Source organism: Engraulis encrasicolus, chromosome 1 (genome assembly GCF_034702125.1).
Source record: "Engraulis encrasicolus isolate BLACKSEA-1 chromosome 1, IST_EnEncr_1.0, whole genome shotgun sequence".
Taxonomy (NCBI): domain Eukaryota; kingdom Metazoa; phylum Chordata; class Actinopteri; order Clupeiformes; family Engraulidae; genus Engraulis; species Engraulis encrasicolus.
Genome location: NC_085857.1, coordinates 40,686,931 through 40,706,060, shown reverse-complemented (window position 1 = coordinate 40,706,060; position 19,130 = coordinate 40,686,931). Strand labels below are relative to the sequence as shown.

General features: G+C 43.5%; 1 protein-coding gene across 3 annotated transcripts in view; it reads left to right on the top strand.

The window, feature by feature from the left end:
* Nucleotides 1–19,130, top strand: part of myh11a (myosin, heavy chain 11a, smooth muscle) — a 71,132-nt gene extending 52,002 nt beyond the window's left edge. For 2 of the 3 annotated variants that reach the window (XM_063202201.1, XM_063202196.1), the window contains 17 exons: nucleotides 482–653; nucleotides 1,443–1,655; nucleotides 3,797–3,941; nucleotides 4,476–4,682; nucleotides 5,307–5,411; nucleotides 5,854–6,006; nucleotides 6,983–7,231; nucleotides 8,197–8,409; nucleotides 8,817–9,029; nucleotides 10,464–10,625; nucleotides 10,974–11,102; nucleotides 11,643–11,731; nucleotides 11,979–12,102; nucleotides 12,656–12,864; nucleotides 13,663–13,771; nucleotides 14,551–14,723; nucleotides 18,516–19,130. In XM_063202201.1, the coding sequence (XP_063058271.1) occupies nucleotides 482–653; nucleotides 1,443–1,655; nucleotides 3,797–3,941; nucleotides 4,476–4,682; nucleotides 5,307–5,411; nucleotides 5,854–6,006; nucleotides 6,983–7,231; nucleotides 8,197–8,409; nucleotides 8,817–9,029; nucleotides 10,464–10,625; nucleotides 10,974–11,102; nucleotides 11,643–11,731; nucleotides 11,979–12,102; nucleotides 12,656–12,864; nucleotides 13,663–13,771; nucleotides 14,551–14,723; nucleotides 18,516–18,669 (2,819 nt within the window). In that variant the 3' untranslated portion in view covers nucleotides 18,670–19,130. Of the gene's footprint in view, nucleotides 1–481; nucleotides 654–1,442; nucleotides 1,656–3,796; nucleotides 3,942–4,475; nucleotides 4,683–5,306; nucleotides 5,412–5,853; nucleotides 6,007–6,982; nucleotides 7,232–8,196; nucleotides 8,410–8,816; nucleotides 9,030–10,463; nucleotides 10,626–10,973; nucleotides 11,103–11,642; nucleotides 11,732–11,978; nucleotides 12,103–12,655; nucleotides 12,865–13,662; nucleotides 13,772–14,550; nucleotides 14,724–15,147; nucleotides 15,181–18,515 lie in introns of all 3 variants that reach the window. The other variant, XM_063202209.1, reaches the window with a different exon arrangement.

Here is a 19,130-nt window from a genome sequence, read left to right as displayed (position 1 = left end):
TGAGGGTAAAGAAGACATACACAATTTCTATTTGACATATCTCGATTTCCATCTCAGCTTCTCCATAACTCCAAATGGTTGTAATTTTGTGAACTGAAAACAACTCAGAAATCCAATTTAAAGTATTATGTACTGTAGGTGTGTGGTGATTCAATGAGTAAATCCACTCAACCCCTTATCAATCAACCTCGATAAAAGCACCCTTACTGACTGAAAACACACACTTCACCAAAAAGCCATGTATGTAGTGGGGGCAGCCGTGACCTAGTGGTTAGAGAGTTGATCTTTCAATCTGGGGGTTGCAGGTTCGAATCCCCCCTGACCTCTCCCTTTATGGCTGAAGTGCCCTTGAGCAAGGCACTTAACCCCACATTTGCTCCAGGGACTGTAACCAATACCCAGACAAATAATAACTGTAAGTCGCTTTGAATAAATGAAAGCGTCAGCTAAGTGCAATGTAATGTAATGTATGTACACATAGTGCGCCTGAAGAAAGAGGAGAAGAGCCGTCAGGAGCTGGACAAGGCCAAGAGGAAGCTGGAGGCCGAGGGCAACGACATGTCCGAGCAGATCGCAGAACTCCAGGCCCAAATCGCCGACCTGAAAGCACAACTCGCAAAGAAGGAAGAGGAGCTTCAGAACGCTTTGGCCAGGTAAGGAATGGAATGCTTTATTTTCAGCAAAACTTAGTTTCAAAGGGATGCATCAGTCAATGACATAGTAACTGAAAAACATAGTTTCAAAGGCATAGCAGTAATTGGCTCTAATGGGCTGTAATTGTCTTGTTTACTTCGTTCTGCCCTCTGTAAATCCTGCTGTTTATTTTGTGTTGCTACTACTGCTGCTTCTATGACTGCTCTATTTTCTCTCTCTCATCCTGGCTATAATCATAATTGTTAAAGCTCTTTGTGCCTGTCTTACCTGTGAAAAGAGTTGTATAAGAAGTTGTACTTCACTTAATAATGTCATATGTGAGTATGGCCGGTGCTCTTACTTTTGTGTTGATTCAGGTGCATAAAAAAATGACAAATATTTCAATATGCCTCTGAAGAAGACGTCTTCAAGAGTCCTGGAAGACATACAACTCATATTGAAACAATACTCAATTTGTTATGCATCTTGAATGAGCAGAAACCTTGAGATGATATCTGAGCTGCACCCACCTCACCTTATTTTTTCTGGATTGCACCGGATTGTTTGCTGAAGCTTGTTCCCTTTTGTTCTAAATTTGACTTCACGGCCCTGCTGTGGCCTAACGGTAGGGTACTACTCTGGCGACCCGGGTTCAATTCCGGCCAGGGTCCTTTGCCGACCCCTCCCCGTCTCTCTCCCAATTCGCTTCCTGCCCACCTCTCACACTGTCCTAACAAATAAAGTTGAAAAAGACCCCCAAAAAATTTTTTACACATTTTTTTTGTTTTAAACTTCACTCCACTTTGTAGGCTGGAGGAGGAGACGGCGCAGAAGAACAACGCCCAGAAGAAGATCCGCGAGCTGGAGGGCCACATCTCCGACCTGCAGGACGACCTGGACTCGGAGCGCGCCGCCCGCAACAAGGCCGAGAAGATGAAGAGGGACCTGGGCGAGGAGCTGGAGGCCCTCAAGTCAGAGCTGGAGGACACGCTGGACACCACCGCCACACAGCAGGAGCTCAGGTAACCACACCACACTCTTGGACACAGACTTTACAACTCTTAATTCTCACAGCATCATTAAAAAAGGTTGGTATTGATTGATTATTAATGATCAATTACTTGATAACAGGGGTGGGTATTGGCAAGGGGTTCACAATTTTTATTATTATTAAATAATCGATTTTTGGTGTCTTCAATTTTTGTAGTGAATCGTAAAAATAAATATCGCAATACATTGTCATGAATTGATGCAATATATCGTGAAAATAGCTATCACGATATATTATCATGAAGATTTGATAATCCATTGATTGATTAATTAATTGACGGTAAAAGTCTCCTTGTTGCTGCTGGAGTACACACTGCCTGCACACTACACTACCTTAGCACAGCAGGAGACACTTCCAGAGTAAACACAATACAACCTGTTAAATCAGGTCGAAGCTAGGGGTTCGTTGCAGAGGGGGCGGCGACCTGTAGTGGGCCCCCCTCCTGTAGTGGAGCCCCTCCCGCTCTAGGGCCCACTCGTACCCACTGGTAATGGCTCTGCATGCCCGACCTCGAGGGTGGGCCCCTCCACAGAGCTGGGCCCAGTTGGCCTGGGGCGATTGCCCCTTCGGCCCCGTACTTGCTCCGCTACTGCGTTTAAACCCCTGACCAAAGATGAGCTCAGGTGGGCAAGAGCTTCCTTCAGAGTCAACACACAATCCAATCTCCGCACTTTATCATGACCTCAGAAGACTTGTGGGGCTATGAAGTAGCACCCTCCTTCTTTCAAGGAATACAAATGGAATGCAGACATTCCTTTCACCCAGAGTTCATAAGTTCATAAAGAAAAGCATAATAAACACCTAAACCATCCAAACCACCATGGCCTCAACAAGTTGAGGGATTTTTAAGCAGCACCTCAGTAGGTGGATGTGAAATACAGATATTCCGCTTCTCCCTTGCCACTGTTTTGGCTATTTACCCAGTTGCACGTTGATAAACTACTGAAACAGCAACTTTCAGAACTGTTCAGAACTTAGTGTTGCTTAAAGCTGGATCTTCGTTTGTCTGAATAAAAAAATCAATGTTTTTAGTTGAACATAAAACCCATACTACAGTGTACATAGATAACTGCACTGTTAATCATTATAGAATAACAACAGATATAACCTCACCAGAGGTCCTTCTGCTCCAATTCATGGGATAATAAGGCCATCTAGCTGCTGTTTGTGCCATTACATGTGGCTCACAAAAGCAGTACCGGTAGTTAAATTGGTGGGGAAATGTTCCTGCCCATTCAGTCTAATGTACGGCAAGGAAGCAGAACTAACTTACTAAAAAATGCAGTGGCAAATGGGTGATTCATTTTCATTTGCAAATGTATGTTCTTCTTTGTTAGTATATTGTTCACCTTGTTAGTTCGTTCGCGGTGCATGAGTGTTTCTGTCCACCAGAGGGCGGCAGTGCACCCTGTTCGCTGAGCACTTTTCTAGTTGATGAATGTGTTTCCCTTGTGGGCCTCTATCCTGTAATAAAGTTAAGTTTATATACTATGTGTAAATATGCTGTTGTGCTATTGGACCCTGTATTGATATGGGTGTGATATGGTGTGTGTGTGTGTGGGGTGGGGGCGGTGCTTATTGAAATTAGGAGAGGAACAGTGAAGTTCTATACTACTATAACTGCTACTTTGCTGTTTTACTGTGTGTAAACATGCTGCTGTAAAAAGTCAGAGAATGCGCGCACATTTGTAGCACAGGTGCACTGAAAGGAGAAGATAAAGGCCCACAGCACAGTGCTTTGATAAAGGACTGAGAGATCGAAACGTTGGGCCATTAAACTTTGTCTGGGAGCGGGGGCGCTGTGGCGCAGCACGCTGAGCCCCCCACATTTGGGCTTGCATGCCCACGGGGACCCCAGTTCGAGTCCGACCGGGGTCATTTCCCGATCCCACCCCGTCTCTCTGTCCCACTCACTTCCTGTCACCCTCTCAGACTGTCCTTTCAAATAAAGGCATAAAAGCCCCTAAAAATATATTAAAAAAAAAAAAAAAAAAACTTTGTCTGGGAGCATCCAACAGTGTTGCTGAGCTTTATCTTTCCCTTTAAATGTGCTGCTGTGTCACTGGAACCTGTGGTGTGGTGTGTGGTGGTGTGTGTGGTGGTGGCGTGCAGGGCGAAGCGTGAGCAGGAGGTGACGGTGCTGAAGAGGGCGATGGAGGAGGAGAGCCGCAACCACGAGGCCCAGGTGCAGGAGATGAGGACCAAGCACACGCAGGCCGTGGAGGAGCTCACCGAGCAGGTGGAGGCCTCCAAGAGGGTACGTTGAGTTTCACTGGAAAATTACTTTAACACCGTTTTAGCCTGATGACTTATATATGTTGTTTGACCTTTGGTGCCTGGAGACACATATACGCTGCTTTCTGGCTCTTGTGATTTTAACTTTTTTAAATTAAAATGTGAGTATGTTACACCTGAATGAACACGTTCTAATGCAAGATGAGGGTCTTAGGGTTTAAATGCAACTTATGTCATGTTTGTATGTGCATCAGATGCTAAGATATTTAGATTTTAAAAGGCTGAGGACAACTTTCCCAACAGGGGCTTAGGCATTCAGATGGCATTTTTTGCAGGTGCTTTAGGCATCAATGGGTGAAACACCATTATTTGACTCTCGCATTTTATTATTGAAAATGACTGTTCAGACGTCCTTTCGTCAATGCATGAATTCTGGCCATTTAAATATTTTGAGAACATACTTTTTAAACCTATTTAAAATGCATTTTGCAATGCAATGCCCAATACAAAAAATGACAATATCTTTTCTTTTTCCTGCTGCTCCTGCTCTGTTCAGGTGAGGGTGAACCTGGAGAAGGCCAAGCAGGCGCTGGAGAAGGAGACGTCGGAGCTGCACATCGAGATCCGCTCCATCAGCAACGCCAAGCAGGACGTAGAGCACAAGAGGAAGAAGCTGGAGGGACAGCTCGGGGACCTGCAGGGCCGCTTCAACGAGGGAGAGAGGCAGAAGGCCGAGCTCAACGACCGCGTCTGTAAAGTCACCGTGAGTAACACAATATAAGGCTGCACAATATATCGAAAATGTATCGTTATCGCGATATCACGGCTTGCAATACACGTTTCGCAAAAAGTTTTTAATTTTTAATTACAGCAAAATATACAGCCAAATAACAGCAAATCAGTTGTTTTATACATGATAAAGTGTAGAATGGCAAGTAGAGAGGGGAAAATATATGTATATATGAAATATCGCGAGTAATATCGATATCACGGTATATAGTCATGTTATTGTGTAACGCATATTTTTCTAATATTGTGCAGCCCTACTCCAGACTAGACTAGATTAGATTAGAGTCTTAGTCCCATAGGGAAATTTGAGTTTTCACATCAGACAGGTCACTTCCATCAGGATCAGCATTAGTCAGATCTTTTGTGATTCACATCTCATATACAAGCACACATACATTTACACATACAGATAGATATCCTAATACATCCACATACATACACATACTCCTCTCCTCCACATACCATGTCATGAAAATGTGATTCAAATGAACTTAGAGATACAAGTTTTACATTACATTGTACATTGTATAGGATTGTATGACTATGACATATTGCATGCGAGTGCCTGAACTTACATTTGTTGTTGCCTTCATGATAGATCGAGTTGGAGAGTGTCACCAACCTCTTGAACGAAGCAGAGGGCAAGAACATCAAGCTGAACAAGGACGTGGCTATCTTGACCACTCAGTTCCATGACACACAGGTAAAGTTATCAAGTCTTTTTTCTCTGTCAGTGACCATTGTCATCATTAACATCCACCATGATCGACAGGAGAGATAACCTCAGAGTTTTATTGGCCTTGTGCACATTGGGGAGCCATAATCAGGACAGATAATATACAGTATAAGGTTTGGATTAATCAACAAAATATTGGGTTTTTTCAATGATGTAATTAAGCAAGATCAACAGACCAGTGTATTTTTTTAGGTATTGGTATATAGATAGACCTTCTGTGACCTATAATAATACTCTACTCTCATAATAAATGCTTGAATTAACACTGCAAAATGAACTGTGTGTGACATCAGGAGCTGCTTGCTGAGGAGACGAGGCAGAAGTTGCAGTTCTCCACCAAGCTGTTACCATAGTTCCATAATATAATATAATAATCATGTAATGTAGTAATGTAATGTAATGTAATCAGGAGCTGCTTGCTGAGGAGACGAGGCAGAAGTTGCAGTTCTCCACCAAGCTGAGGCAGAGTGAGGATGACCGCAACAGCCTCCAGGAGCAGCTGGAGGAGGAGTCGGAGGCCAAGAGGAACGTGGAGAGACACGTCAGCATGCTCAACATCCAGGTGAGGATGGATTACTGCACGGGCCTGCCATAGTAGTTCCATATAATAGACAAGAACATCCATAGTGTATATTAGTAGTGTTTACTATTGTAAATATTGAATCAATCAATTTAAGGTGGGTACTCTGAAATCCCTAACATTTTCAGGTGGGTATACTGTGAATACCTGTTTTCTACGTAGACTACACCACTGCAATTGTGTCAGCACACCCAGGTGTGCTAAATTCACAGCTGTCAGATGAGATCGTGTGTCTCATTATGAAGTATACAGTCACAGTCAACACCATGCGGTTCCACTTGTTGAAAGCTTATAGTATCTCACAACAGCTACTCTTGTCAGATGGCCATCACACATCATTGAGAAGCTGAGATTCCAAGCTTTAAGAAGTTGTATTGTCGCCTTTGCCACCTTTTTGGTAACGGTTTCCATATTTTGAGGCCCTGTACTATATGATCTATAAATCCACACAGCTGTCTGTCAGACTTCAATAAGAAGCTGAAGGACACACATTCATCTTTCATCTATCTTTTGAGGAGACAAAACAAAAAGACTTTTAGTGTCTTATACACCTATAATGAGATGTAATAAAAGAAATCTTGAATCTTGAAATCCACTAGCTGTCAGACTTCAAGAAGGAGCTGGAGGACATGTCCGGAAACATAATAATTGCTTGAGCCGAGGTTACTATAATTGTAAATCTTGAATCTTGAATGTTGAAATCTTCACAGCTGTCAGGCTTCAAGAAGAAGCTGGAGGACAGACTAGAAGTATCTAACTCTAATAGACACTCTTTGCTTATACTCTTTGTTTATACCTGTAGGCCTATATATCTCTAAACTACATATGATTTGTGCTAAATGTACTAGCTGTCAGACTTCAAGAAGAAGCTGGAGGACATGTCTGGGAACGTGGAGATGCTGGAGGTTATTATGAGGTTATTATATTATGTAAATCTTGAATCTTGCAATCCACACAGTTGTCAGACTTCAAGAAGAAGCTGGAGGACATGTCGGGCAACGTGGAGATGCTGGAGGAGAACAAGAAGAAGCTGCAGCGCGACCTGGAGGCCTCCAACACCCAGTTCGAGGAGAAGGCGGCGGCCTTCGACAAGCTGGAGAAGAGCAAGACCCGGCTGCAGCAGGAGCTGGAGGACGTGCTCATGGACCTGGACTCTCAGCGCGGCGTTGTCTCCAACCTGGAGAAGAAGCAGAAGAAGTTCGACCAGGTAACATGTGACGTGTAAATGGTAGATATGATCTTTGGAGGTCTGGGCGGTGGGCTTTTGGGCTTTATTTGAGAGAGGATAGTGAGAGGGACAGGAAACATGTGGGGAGAGAGAGACGGGGAAGGTTTAGCAAGTGACCCGGGCTGGAATAGAACCCTGGTCGCCGGCGTAGTAAGCTAGTGCCCTACCATTAGGCCTTGGTAGGGCCGGTAGTTATGATCTTAAATAGACATTAAAATAATGCACATTATTCACTGAAGTTTTTTTCGTAATCCATTATTATTTCGCTGTGCGTTAATGAATGAATGAGTTTTTAAATTGAATTTGGCTTCAATTTAATTGAACAATTGACAGTTAGATCAGGGCTGCGTTTCCCAAAAACTCTTAAGTAGTACTTAAGCCTAATTAGTACTTAAGTATGAGGGGCCTCCTAGGCAATATATGAGAAATAGGTCTGACATCATCACTAAAAGTTTATACATACACTATTTTACCTCACACATGTACTTGGCGCAACCATTTTATTTGCATGTGTGAGAAAAAAAATATTGTATGTAGACCTATACAATTATTGTATGCATAAACTGTTAGTGATGTGGTATATTGCCTAGGCGGCCCCTCATACTTAAGTACTACTTAGGCTTAAGTACTACTTAAGAGTTTTTGGGAAACGCAACCCAGGTTGGTATAATGCACAATGCCTGCTATGATGAAATATGAGCCATTCATAGTCTGATGAGAAACTGACAAACATTGATCATCAGCCCTCAAGATCATGAAAAGTGATCCAGTAACGTTACAAACGTTGATCATCAGCCCTTATGAACATGAAAAGTTTCAACTTTGTAATATCATACTATGAGTGTTGTAATTACATCTGTAAGAGTACTTATACTTTTGCTGTATACAACTCTGCGTAGGCTACTTGAAGTCAGATGCTAACCTCGGATTGCCTCTCTTTACAGATGCTGGCTGAGGAGAAGAGCATCTCCAGCAAGTATGCTGACGAGCGGGACCGGGCCGAGGCGGAGGCCCGCGAGAAGGAGACCAAGGCGCTGTCTCTGGCCCGCGCCCTGGAGGAGGCACAGGACTCCCGCGAGGAGCTGGAGAGGGTCAACAAGTCCCTGAAGGCCGAGATGGAGGACCTGATGAGCTCTAAGGACGACGTTGGCAAGAGCGTGAGTTTTATTATGCCACCTTCATGTGTGCCATAGCATTTGATTAAAGGTACACTGTGCACAATTATTAGTTGTTAATTTCCAGAATTCATGCTACCCACTCACTAATGTTACATTTTTCATGAATACTTACCACCACCATCAAATTCCAAGTATTCATTATGACTTTCATACATGAAAAGGGGCATCTTCTCCATGGTCTGCCATTTTGAATTTCCAGAAATAGCTATTTTTAGCTGCAAAAATGACTGTACTTGGGCCATACTACAAAATATAAGTTCATTACTTAGTAAACGTTCATGAAAACATAAAATTTGGCAATAGGCGGTCCAGTTTCAATGAGCAGCATAGTTGCAGTACCTTTAAAAACTACATATACGTAAGTAAACGCTACTACTGAATGACAGGTGCACGAGCTGGAGAAGGGGAAGCGTGGCCTGGAGGCCCAGGTGGAGGAGATGAAGACTCAGTTGGAGGAGCTGGAGGACGAGCTGCAGGCGGCCGAGGACGCCAAGCTGCGCCTGGAGGTCAACATGCAGGCCATGAAGGCCCAGTTCGAGAGGGACCTGCTGGGCAGAGACGAGCAGGGAGAGGACAAGAAGAGGCAACTGGTGAAGCAGGTACAGTACAGCCAGAGATTCTTTAAGTATATAGAGATATGCCAATGTAATAGGTTGCTATAGGCACCTAACATGACCAGGTTCTGGTCTGCCTAAAGGGGCGTGTCATAATGCTCCTAGCATTGAATAGAACAGTCCTTAGGTCTGTCTAGGTCTGCCTAAAGGGGGATCCCCCCCCCTCCCCCTTGCAATAATAGAACCCGGAAACAATGGGCCAATGGAACCTCTCTCTCTCTACTCTCTCTGGTACAGCACAGTACACCACAGATGGCGCATTCAGGCAGACTGGGAACCGTGCTAGTCCCCGTTCCTGCACCTAATCACGAACCGGCCGTCATGTTCACGCCACATATCTTAGTGTTGGAAAGTTGGAAAGTTGTTTCGCAATGCGAACGGCAAAACACTTGTTTTTTCTCCGCGAACCGTGACGACAATGTGGCCATCAGCAGGTTCATCCGGGTAACATAGTCATGTGCGGAACAAGTTCAGATCCCGGTATGAACATGAGTGGTTCTCAGAAGGGCTTCCGTACACCGGCTCCGACAAAGTGCGGTGCACTTTTGCTTCCGACAGAATTCGGACCCCCAAACCAAATTTCACACGAACATTGCATTGATAGTCAATGGGCGGCGCCGACAAAATAGAACTCGTCTCTAATTGCTATCCGACATCGGCCAATGTCCACGGACATCGGCGCCAGTGTGCGTGGTTCTATTGAAAACAATGGAATCGAATTTTAGCTGAGCAGTGCTCAGCACTTTGTTGGAGCCGGTGTGCGGAAGCCCTAACTGGTGCGGGCACCGACACCGGCTTTGGCTCCGGCTCCGTTCTGGTCGGCCTGAAAACCACAAGAGAGGCCATTTAAACAAAGCTAAAAAAAAGTCAAATTGACAAACTTTGTAATAATAACAATAGATCCGTTTTATATTGCGCTTTTCTTGGTACTCAAAGGCGCCTGAACTTCAATGTCATCAATGTAAAAAGAAGGGGTTGGCAGTAGTGCATTGCAGATTACTTGCCTGTGTCTGGCTTTCCCCAAGCCTATCACATTTCTCTTTCCCACCCTGCCTGAAATAATCTTCACTTTCCTATCAATAAAGCAACAAAAGACCAGAATATAGACAAAAAAAACCATGAAAGCTGTTGGGAAATGTAAAAAAATAAACGTGTGTGCACGTTTGGCAGGTGCGCAGTGTTGCCAGATGTACAATAATTATCGTATTTGTACCATAATTCTGCCCATTTTGCCCTCTCTACGATCAAAAAAAGCATGATGTACGATAATTTCAGAGTTGACATTCAGTTCATTTAGATCAGTACAACAGTTTGGGTCTTGTACGATAATTTCCTCCCAAAAAGCCCCCAAAAACGATAGGTTTGAGGTTTTGGTACGATAATCCAGCATCTGGCCATTTCCATCTGGCAACACTGCAGGTGCGTGAGATGGAGACGGAGCTGGAAGACGAGAGGAAGCAGAGAGCCAGCATGGCCGCCGCCAAGAAGAAGATGGAGGGAGACCTGAAGGACCTGGAGGACCAGATCGAGACCTCCAACAAGGGCCGAGACGAGGCCATCAAGCAGCTACGCAAAATCCAGGTGAGATCTGTGGCCAGTGACTATGACGATATTACAAGATATTTAGTCTCGTGTACAGTAATTCATTAGTATTTTTTTTTTTAAAGGCTAAAAATCCCAAAATCTACCTGAACTCTGAGTGTTTTTTTGCACATTTGTCTAATCAGAATATGTTTTTGCACATTGCCTTCTTATTTTTTCTTTAGTTTTTATTTTACCCCTCCCTGACTTAACCTCTGTTATACAGGTACCGTATGTGTCTTAATTGCTCATGTGGGCATTATGTGTATTTATGTAAGCTACTTGACACCTGAATTTTCCCTCAGGGATCAGTAAAGTTACTCTACTCTTTCTCTCCTCATCTCTCAGGCCCAGATGAAGGACTACCAGAGGGAGCTGGACGATGCTCGCTCGGCCCGGGAGGAGGTGCTGACCACCGCTAAGGAGAGCGAGAGGAAGGCTAAGAGCCTGGAGGCAGAACTCATGCAGCTGCAGGAGGTACTGGGCTGGCCCTAGCCTGATTATCATGGACTTTCAAATCTCTTCAAGACTTGATCTGACCAAGAGCATAATTAACCAAGAGCATGATAATTAACATTTCCCAAACGGCATGGCCTCCCTTGGTTTGCTAATGGTTGTACGTATACTTCGGGACAAAGTGGGAGGAGTTTCCGATTTTCCGGGAGCTCAGAAACAAAATTGTATTGCTCTTGGCCTGACTAGTAGCAATGCTGAAGGTGTTGCGTCACTAAGAGGGCACGGCCTGGCTATCTGGCCTAGAGTTCTGATTGGTTATTATTTTACATGTGTAAAACTGCAATAATGTTTTTTTCTTTTCAAACTGGGAGTCCAGGGCACTCTTCATCCAAAAATGTTCAAAAGCCTTTATTCAAACACGGGCATTTTTTAAGTTAAAAACATGTGGACAAAACATGTGGGCAAAACAGAGACATTGTTTTTCCCCCACTGCAAGGTCTTTTTCAACAGTTTCTGAGGACTTTGGAGTTTTTCTTCACTTCATGTTTTTCATTTATTTAGGACCTGGCTGCTGCAGAGAGAGGAAAGAAACAAGCAGAGTCTGAGAGAGATGAACTTGCTGATGAGCTGACCAGCAACTCTTCTGGAAAGTGCGTTGGACATTATTCAAATGTTTAATTTCATTTGGCCCACCTCGCAGCGACACAGCGTTATACATTTCTTGTTACTAGAATGGCAATGACCAAGTTGTAGTGCATTACTAAAGGCCCTGTTGTATGTCATAGTTGAGAAGTACGTACTATGGTAGTTAACTTTCAATGACTATCACAGTGTTCTAGTGGTGGAACGACGTGCATTATGGGGATACACCTTTAACATTTTTTGGACGTTGTGCAGGTCAGCCCTTATCGATGACAAGCGTAGACTGGAGGCCAAGATCTCCCAGTTGGAGGAGGAGCTGGAGGAGGAGCAGAGCAACATGGAGATGGTCAACGACCGCCTCAGAAAGAGCACACAGCAGGTAACGTTGCTATATAAGATTGAATGTATGACATGAAACGGCAGGTGAACACTGAGAATGATCTCTACTCGTTCACACCATTCAATAAAGTGAAATTGAGATGTCAGTGTACTGTAAAACATTGCAGCCAATTAAACATTGCCCTGCTGCTAACTGAAATTGAGATAAGCATTGAGTTGAGTTCACTTACAAACTGAAGGAAGGAGGGCAACTTACTTTTTTACGTTTAACTGGCTTGCAATATTTTACAGCGTACGTACAAGTAGTATACAGTATACACCATTAGCTGCTTGGGTGCAGCATGAAGTCAGAGCTGCTGTTCTCACTGATGTCTTCAACTCCACAAGACGTGGAAGTGGACATTATCAGTAGCCCCTTTTTTCTATCAACAAGATGATTCACTTGAACGTGATGCGGATCAAGAACTTAATGCAACACACGTGACGGAAAACCAAGCACAAGCACATCTTATAGCACTACAATATAATGCGATGCCATTACCACTGACATTTTACAAGTAACATTCATCACTCTCAATCTAAAATCTCTTCAGGTCGACCAACTGAACAACGAGCTCCAGTCGGAGCGCTCCACGTCCCAGAAGAACGAGAGCGCGCGCCAGCAGATGGAGAGGCAGAACAAAGACCTGAAGGCCAAGCTGCAGGAGATGGAGAACCAGGTCAAGAGCAAGTTCAAGTCCTCCATCACCGCCCTGGAGGCCAAGGTGGCACAGCTGGAGGAGGCGCTCGAGCAGGAGAACAGGTTGGTAGCCCCCCAATAGACATTGCATGACAATTAAGCCATTTTATCCTGGAGCGACGTATACACTGCATGCAAGTTCTGGACATTTTAGATTTTTTTTATTAACAATGTGGGTATGTTAGAGCTGAATGAACACATTTGAATGCAAAATGAGGGTCCTAGCTTTTAAATGCAGCTTATTTCAGGGTTTTATGTGCTTCGGAGGCTGAGATATTTAGGTTTAGGCTTTTTTACAAAACAGGTTACAATAGGTTAAATGGCGATCAAAGAGCATTGAATGATAATGTGCGGGCTTGATCAAATGATTGATTGATTGATTGATTGATTGATTGATTGATTGATTGATTGATTGATTGATTGAAGGATTCTCCTTGTGCGCTAATAAATTAATTGTCATGTATAATAACCAACTCAAATAATCATTACATTACTACATTTACTAATAAGGACATCGTCAGAAGTGTGTAATGTGATGTGTAGCCTATATTGTCACATATAAGAACCATATAAATAGCAATAAGTATACTTACTATATCAGTATTGCTATCAGCCTCACAATTATTTATTGTCACATTGGTGAAGTCGCGAAATACTGTATATATCCATATAAATACATTTTAAAAAGACGTTAAGATGTACACATATCACCACAATGTTTTGATGAAGTTAGGTTTTAGCCGTCAGCATCTGCCTACCTGCCTAATAAACAAAGAACAAAAAATAAATAAACAAAAGAAAACAAAACATTTAACTGCTGCTATGACACAATCTGATTGTATGCGACTGTGCCTTGTGTAGGGATAAGCAGAACACTGCCAAGGCTCTGCGCCAGAAGGACAAGAAGATGAAGGATCTGATCATCCAGGTGGAGGATGAGAGGAAACAAGCCGAGCAGTACAAAGACCAGGTGCGATGATGCACAAGGAACTTTTATTTTGCCACCTCCCTTTTTCATGCCATTTTGTAAATTTTCACAACTAGTAATGGATATGTTTAAAACATTTAAGGAATATATTTTTTCACTTCGTTTTAATTTTAGAATGCCCTGTATTTGCCCAATTTGCATGACAGTAATTTAAACCCATGCTTACACATGTTTTCCCCCATCACTTTATTGCTACTTTATTGTATTACTTTATTTATGTCTATTTTTCTTTACTTCAATGCACCACCGTTGTATGCAGATAAACTACCTCCAGATTACTGATTCCCTTCGTGTCAGTTCTAGATCAACCTTACTTGATTTTGCAACTTTGTTTACTTGATTTTTAACTAGAAGATGTGTATGCAGTGACAACTGCTGATGCACTTAGATGAAGGATAGGGCGTCTGAAACGTCCTGCAATTACACCATTTTTGTGGGAGCATAGAACATTGTTGCTGCAGACCTTTATCATTCCCTTTCAGTAACAGTTATCTTCTCTTTGGTCCAGCAACTGTGTTACTGATGTCCAGGGCTGCTGACAGCTTTGGCTGGGCCCAGGACAAATTCATCTGAAGGGGCCCCTACCCAATACATTCAATGTAATGAGAACCCAATTATGGGCCCCCCATGTCCTTGGGCCCGGGACAACTGACACCTTTGTCCCCCCCCTTGTCGGCTTCCCTGCTGATGTCATGTGCGTGCACTGCATTCTCTGACTTTTTTGGATTTGTTCTGCCGTGCTGCCTCTCGTCCTTTTCCAGTCGGACAAGGCCACCTCGCGGATGAAGCAGCTGAAGCGTCAGCTGGAGGAGTCGGAGGAGGAGTCCCAGCGCATCACGGCCGCCCGCAGGAAGCTACAGAGGGAGCTGGAGGAGGCCACCGAGGCCAATGATGCCATGACCCGCGAGGTCAACTCCCTCAAGACCAAACTCAGGTATAGTAGGGGACAGGGGGAGAGACACATGGGATGAGGTGGCAGTTTGGGCAGGGTTTGGGAATCAGTGACCGCAACAATTAAAGAGTGGTTATAATTGAAGTGACATGGCTTCAGCAGCATATTGTATTCTCTTCTGTCAGTGTCCCAATGTCTGTTAGTCGCTTGTCTTGTCTTGTCTTGTCTTGTCTCATATTTGTGTCTGTTGTTCGTTTTCGGAGCATACTGTCATCATGAGGTCACAACATAAAGTGACCATGCTTACCATCAAACAGCTCTGATTGACAATGGTAACATACGACCAAACAAACGATTTTTATATTTTAGCCACTGTTTTTTTACATTTCTGTTGTCCAGTGGCATTTAAGTCAAACAACTCATATATATATATAGAGATTCAGAAGTGTGTCTGTCTGTATTACAGAGGCAATCCTGAGCCTTCGCAGTGACTATGCAGGTACCTAGGAGTGGATCACATTGTGATACCTTTTTTGGTCACAGAGCACCTCTTACTTGCCATTTTGTTCTTCTTTCTTCCAGAGTGAAATATGGTTAATGCTATAATATTATTTTGTTAAAGGTGCACCGTGTAATATTTTCAGTAGTTCATTTCCAGAATCCATGCTGCCCATACACAAATTCTAAGTATTCAATATGACTGGGAAATTTGCACTTTTCATACATGAAAAGGGGGATCTTCTCCATGGTCCGCCATTTTGAATTTCCAGAAATAGGCATTTTAGCTGCAAAACATACTGTACTTTGATCATACTAGTAAATACTAGTTTATTACTTAGTAAATATTCATGAAAAGATCAAATTTGGCAATAGGCAGCACACTTTCAATGAGAATCATACAGTAGTTACAATACCTATTCTGGCCACAATCTTACACAGTGCACCTTAAAAGCTAAAATGAAACATACAGTATTTGGTTTCAATATTCACAGTACAAAAAAACGGGACACCTGAAGGTAGCACAATGTTGAGAAGATGAGAAGGTCCATTATTTTGACCATATTTCTCTCATTTTTCAAGGCATGGTTTAGATCTCTCTAAACCAAACTCATTTGTTTGTGTGGAGAAGACTCAAATGAGTTGCACCAGCTATATTAACACTTTATTCTGAAACTGCTCTAATCAATTGTGTTGTGTGTTGTGTGTGTACTATGATGTTTTCCTGTGTTTGTTTTGCCTTCTCTGATTGGTCAAGCAAACCCCTGCATATGGTTTTGTTTCAATCAGGTGACTGTGCATGAAGCTTTAACTTCGCCACATTTAGATGCTTCAAAAATATTTATTGGGATAACAGTTTATTTTATGTTGCGACTCCTCACCATATTGTCTTTGCAATATGCTATTTATACCTTTATGACCTGAGTCTACCAATTGCCAAGTACAGCAATGTTGTACTGAAATCTTTCTGTCCAGTCACTTCTGACGAATCTATTCTCTGAGAAACTGAACAGTGACATGTTCATGTACTGCAAACGTACTTCACGGTCACTTTTAATAGACTTACAACAGCTCTGCATTGAACTGATTACATTTTGTGGAAACGTTTGGCATGATATCCACATTCTATCCATATATATACAGGTAACTGGGTTTGAAAAGTGGTCTAGAGGTAGGTAAGGCCTAATTACCCAACTTCCCAACTCTGAAATCCTACCCTAACCCTCGTATTGTGTTCAACTTCTGTTACCTTCCCTTGTGTCCAGGTCGGTTTTCAGTTCAATCAGCTCTCACAGACAAGAAAAAAAACATTCTGTAGCTCCAAATCTGCTTCTTGTTGTTTTTCACCTTTAAAAACTGAAAGGGGTCGGTGGCAACCCGAACACAAGTGGAGGGTTAAGATAGGAATGCATATTTAAGAGTTAAGGGTAGCCTACTGTTAATAGGTCACATTAGGGAATTGTTTTTCCTGTGTTTGAGTGCTTGTATGAAGATAGGATTGGATTTCAGAGTTCGGCAGTTTGTGTAAGGAGGCCCCAGATGAGTAGTAATCCACAAAGGCCTGTAAGTGCCTGGTGGATAATCATAATTCTGAAAGGCTTTGGTTGACTGGAGGCTTTTTCAGTGTTGCCGCTTCATTCACGTTTCATGTCATCTTACTACCAGGGCAGGACTGGCCATCTGGCATAGCGGGCATTTCCCGGTGGGCCCCTATTCTCAGAGATGAATTTATTTATTTTTTTTACACATTTCTGAAAATAGGGCCCCACGAGCGTGCGGGGCCCACCGGTGAGTTAGTTCTACACCACTAATTATGAGGGGGCCCCTTTAAGACAAAAGTGCCCGGGCCCCATTTATCCCCCAGTCCAGGCCTGCTTACCACCACCCAGCTCCATGGCTTTCGAAATTAAACAAATCATACAACACCATTAGCAAGATGGTCCAACGATGATGTAATAATCCATTTGTGACGTTTTCTTATTCTTAGGGCTTCTGCACACCGGCTCCGACAAAGTGCTGAGCACTGCTCAGCTAAAATTCGATTCCATTGTTTTCAATAGAACCACGCACACTGGCGCCGATGTCCGCGGACATTCACCGATGTCGGATAGCAATTAGAGACAAGTTCTATTTTGTTGGCGCCGCCCATTGACTTTCAATGCTATGTTGGTGTGAAATTGGGTTTGGGGTCCGAATTCTGTCGGAAGCAAAAGTGCACCGCAGTGCTGTCGGAGCCGGTGTGCGGAAGCCCTTATTCTGAATCATATGCAAGTGGAGGAATCCCACTTTGTAGGTTAAACACATTAAATGTGCACTGTGTTATATTTGTAGTAGCTTATCTCCAGAATTCATGCTGCCCATTCAGAAATGTTACCTTTTCCACAAGTACTTACCACAACCATAAAATTCTAAGTATTGATTATGACTGGAAAAATTGTCCATGGTCCGCCATTTTGAACTTCCAGAAATAGACATTTTTAGTTGCAAAACGTGCTATACATTTGTAATACTAGTAAACATTAATTTATTGTTTAGTAAATATTCATGAAAAGATTATATTTGGCAATAGGTGGCACAGTTTCAATGTGCAGCATAGTGGCAATGCTTACTCTGGCCACCATCCAGCACAGTGCACCTTTAAGTCATCATGTTTAATACTGTCCAGAGTGAACACAACCATCTCTACAAATATCCAGACTTATTGACAATATCCAGAAATTGCCTTTGGACTGAAGACCATTTCTGCAACACACCTCCATATCTATCATTTGGAGTCATGTCTTGGGTTGAAAAATTTTACAGTTCAGCTGTTTATCTTTGCTCCTTTCAGTTTTCTACATACTTTTAGTGTTCATTGCTACTTTTGCTCACTTTTTATTTCTTCATTCACAGCAAGGTTGCTTTGGATTTCCAGGTCACCATTACTACCAGCAGGCAGCTGAGTCTCCCAACATGCAAAGTGCTTATGCTGACCATCTTCTAACCCTAATCTCTGGCCAAGTCATTAAGCTCTTCCACTTAACTAATCTAATGCCTCTCCCTCTCTTCATCCATCCCTCCCTCCCTCTACCTCTTTCCCTCTCTCTCTCTCTCTCCCTCCCGCACTCTCTCTCTCCATCCTTCCCTCACTCCCTCTCTCTCCATCCTTCCCACCCTCTCTCTCCACCACTGTCCCTCTCTCTCTCATCCTTCCTACCCTTTCTCCCTCTGCCTCTCCCCCTCCCTCTCTTTCTTTCTCCACCCCCCCACCCCCCCTCTCTCCATCTCTCTCTCTCTCCTCCTCTATATCTCCCCCCCCCCCCCCCCCTCTCTGGTGTGGTGTGTCATGTGTTCCAGACGGGGTAATGACACGCCCTCCTTCAGCAGCACGCCCAGCAGGCGCACCGGAGGGGGCGGGTCCAGCAGCAGGAGGGCGGTGATTGACAGCAGCGACGCCATGGAGGACGACGTGGGCATGGGCGGAGACTACAACGGCACCAAGGGAGAGTAGAGGAGAGCAGAGGAGAGTAGAGTAGAGGGGCCCGTCACCCGCCGGTTACACCTCCTTAATGCTCTCACTCCCTGCACAGTAAAAATGCCATATTAATTCAACACTTAGAGAGTAAATTTACGAGTATTTGGTCCCAGGGTACTCTCTAAGTGTTAAATTAACACTGTATTTTGTACTGTGTGGGTTCTTTACATTATCCTAACTCCCATCCTCTCTTGTGCTTGTGGCCTTGTGCTCGATGACGTCGCAACACGTCATTGACGATAGAAGGTTATTTCAATTGCTCGAAAAATTGTATTTCAGATTTCATTTTGTAATTTGCAATCGGGACGCTGAATGGGGATTAGTCCCTCAAAAGTTGTTGTGGCTAGTCTGACAACAGGGAAACTTAATTGTTTTCTCAAGGGAGGCGGGGCGAAGCATGAGGCCACAAGCACAAGTCTAGGACAGGAGTTAGGATA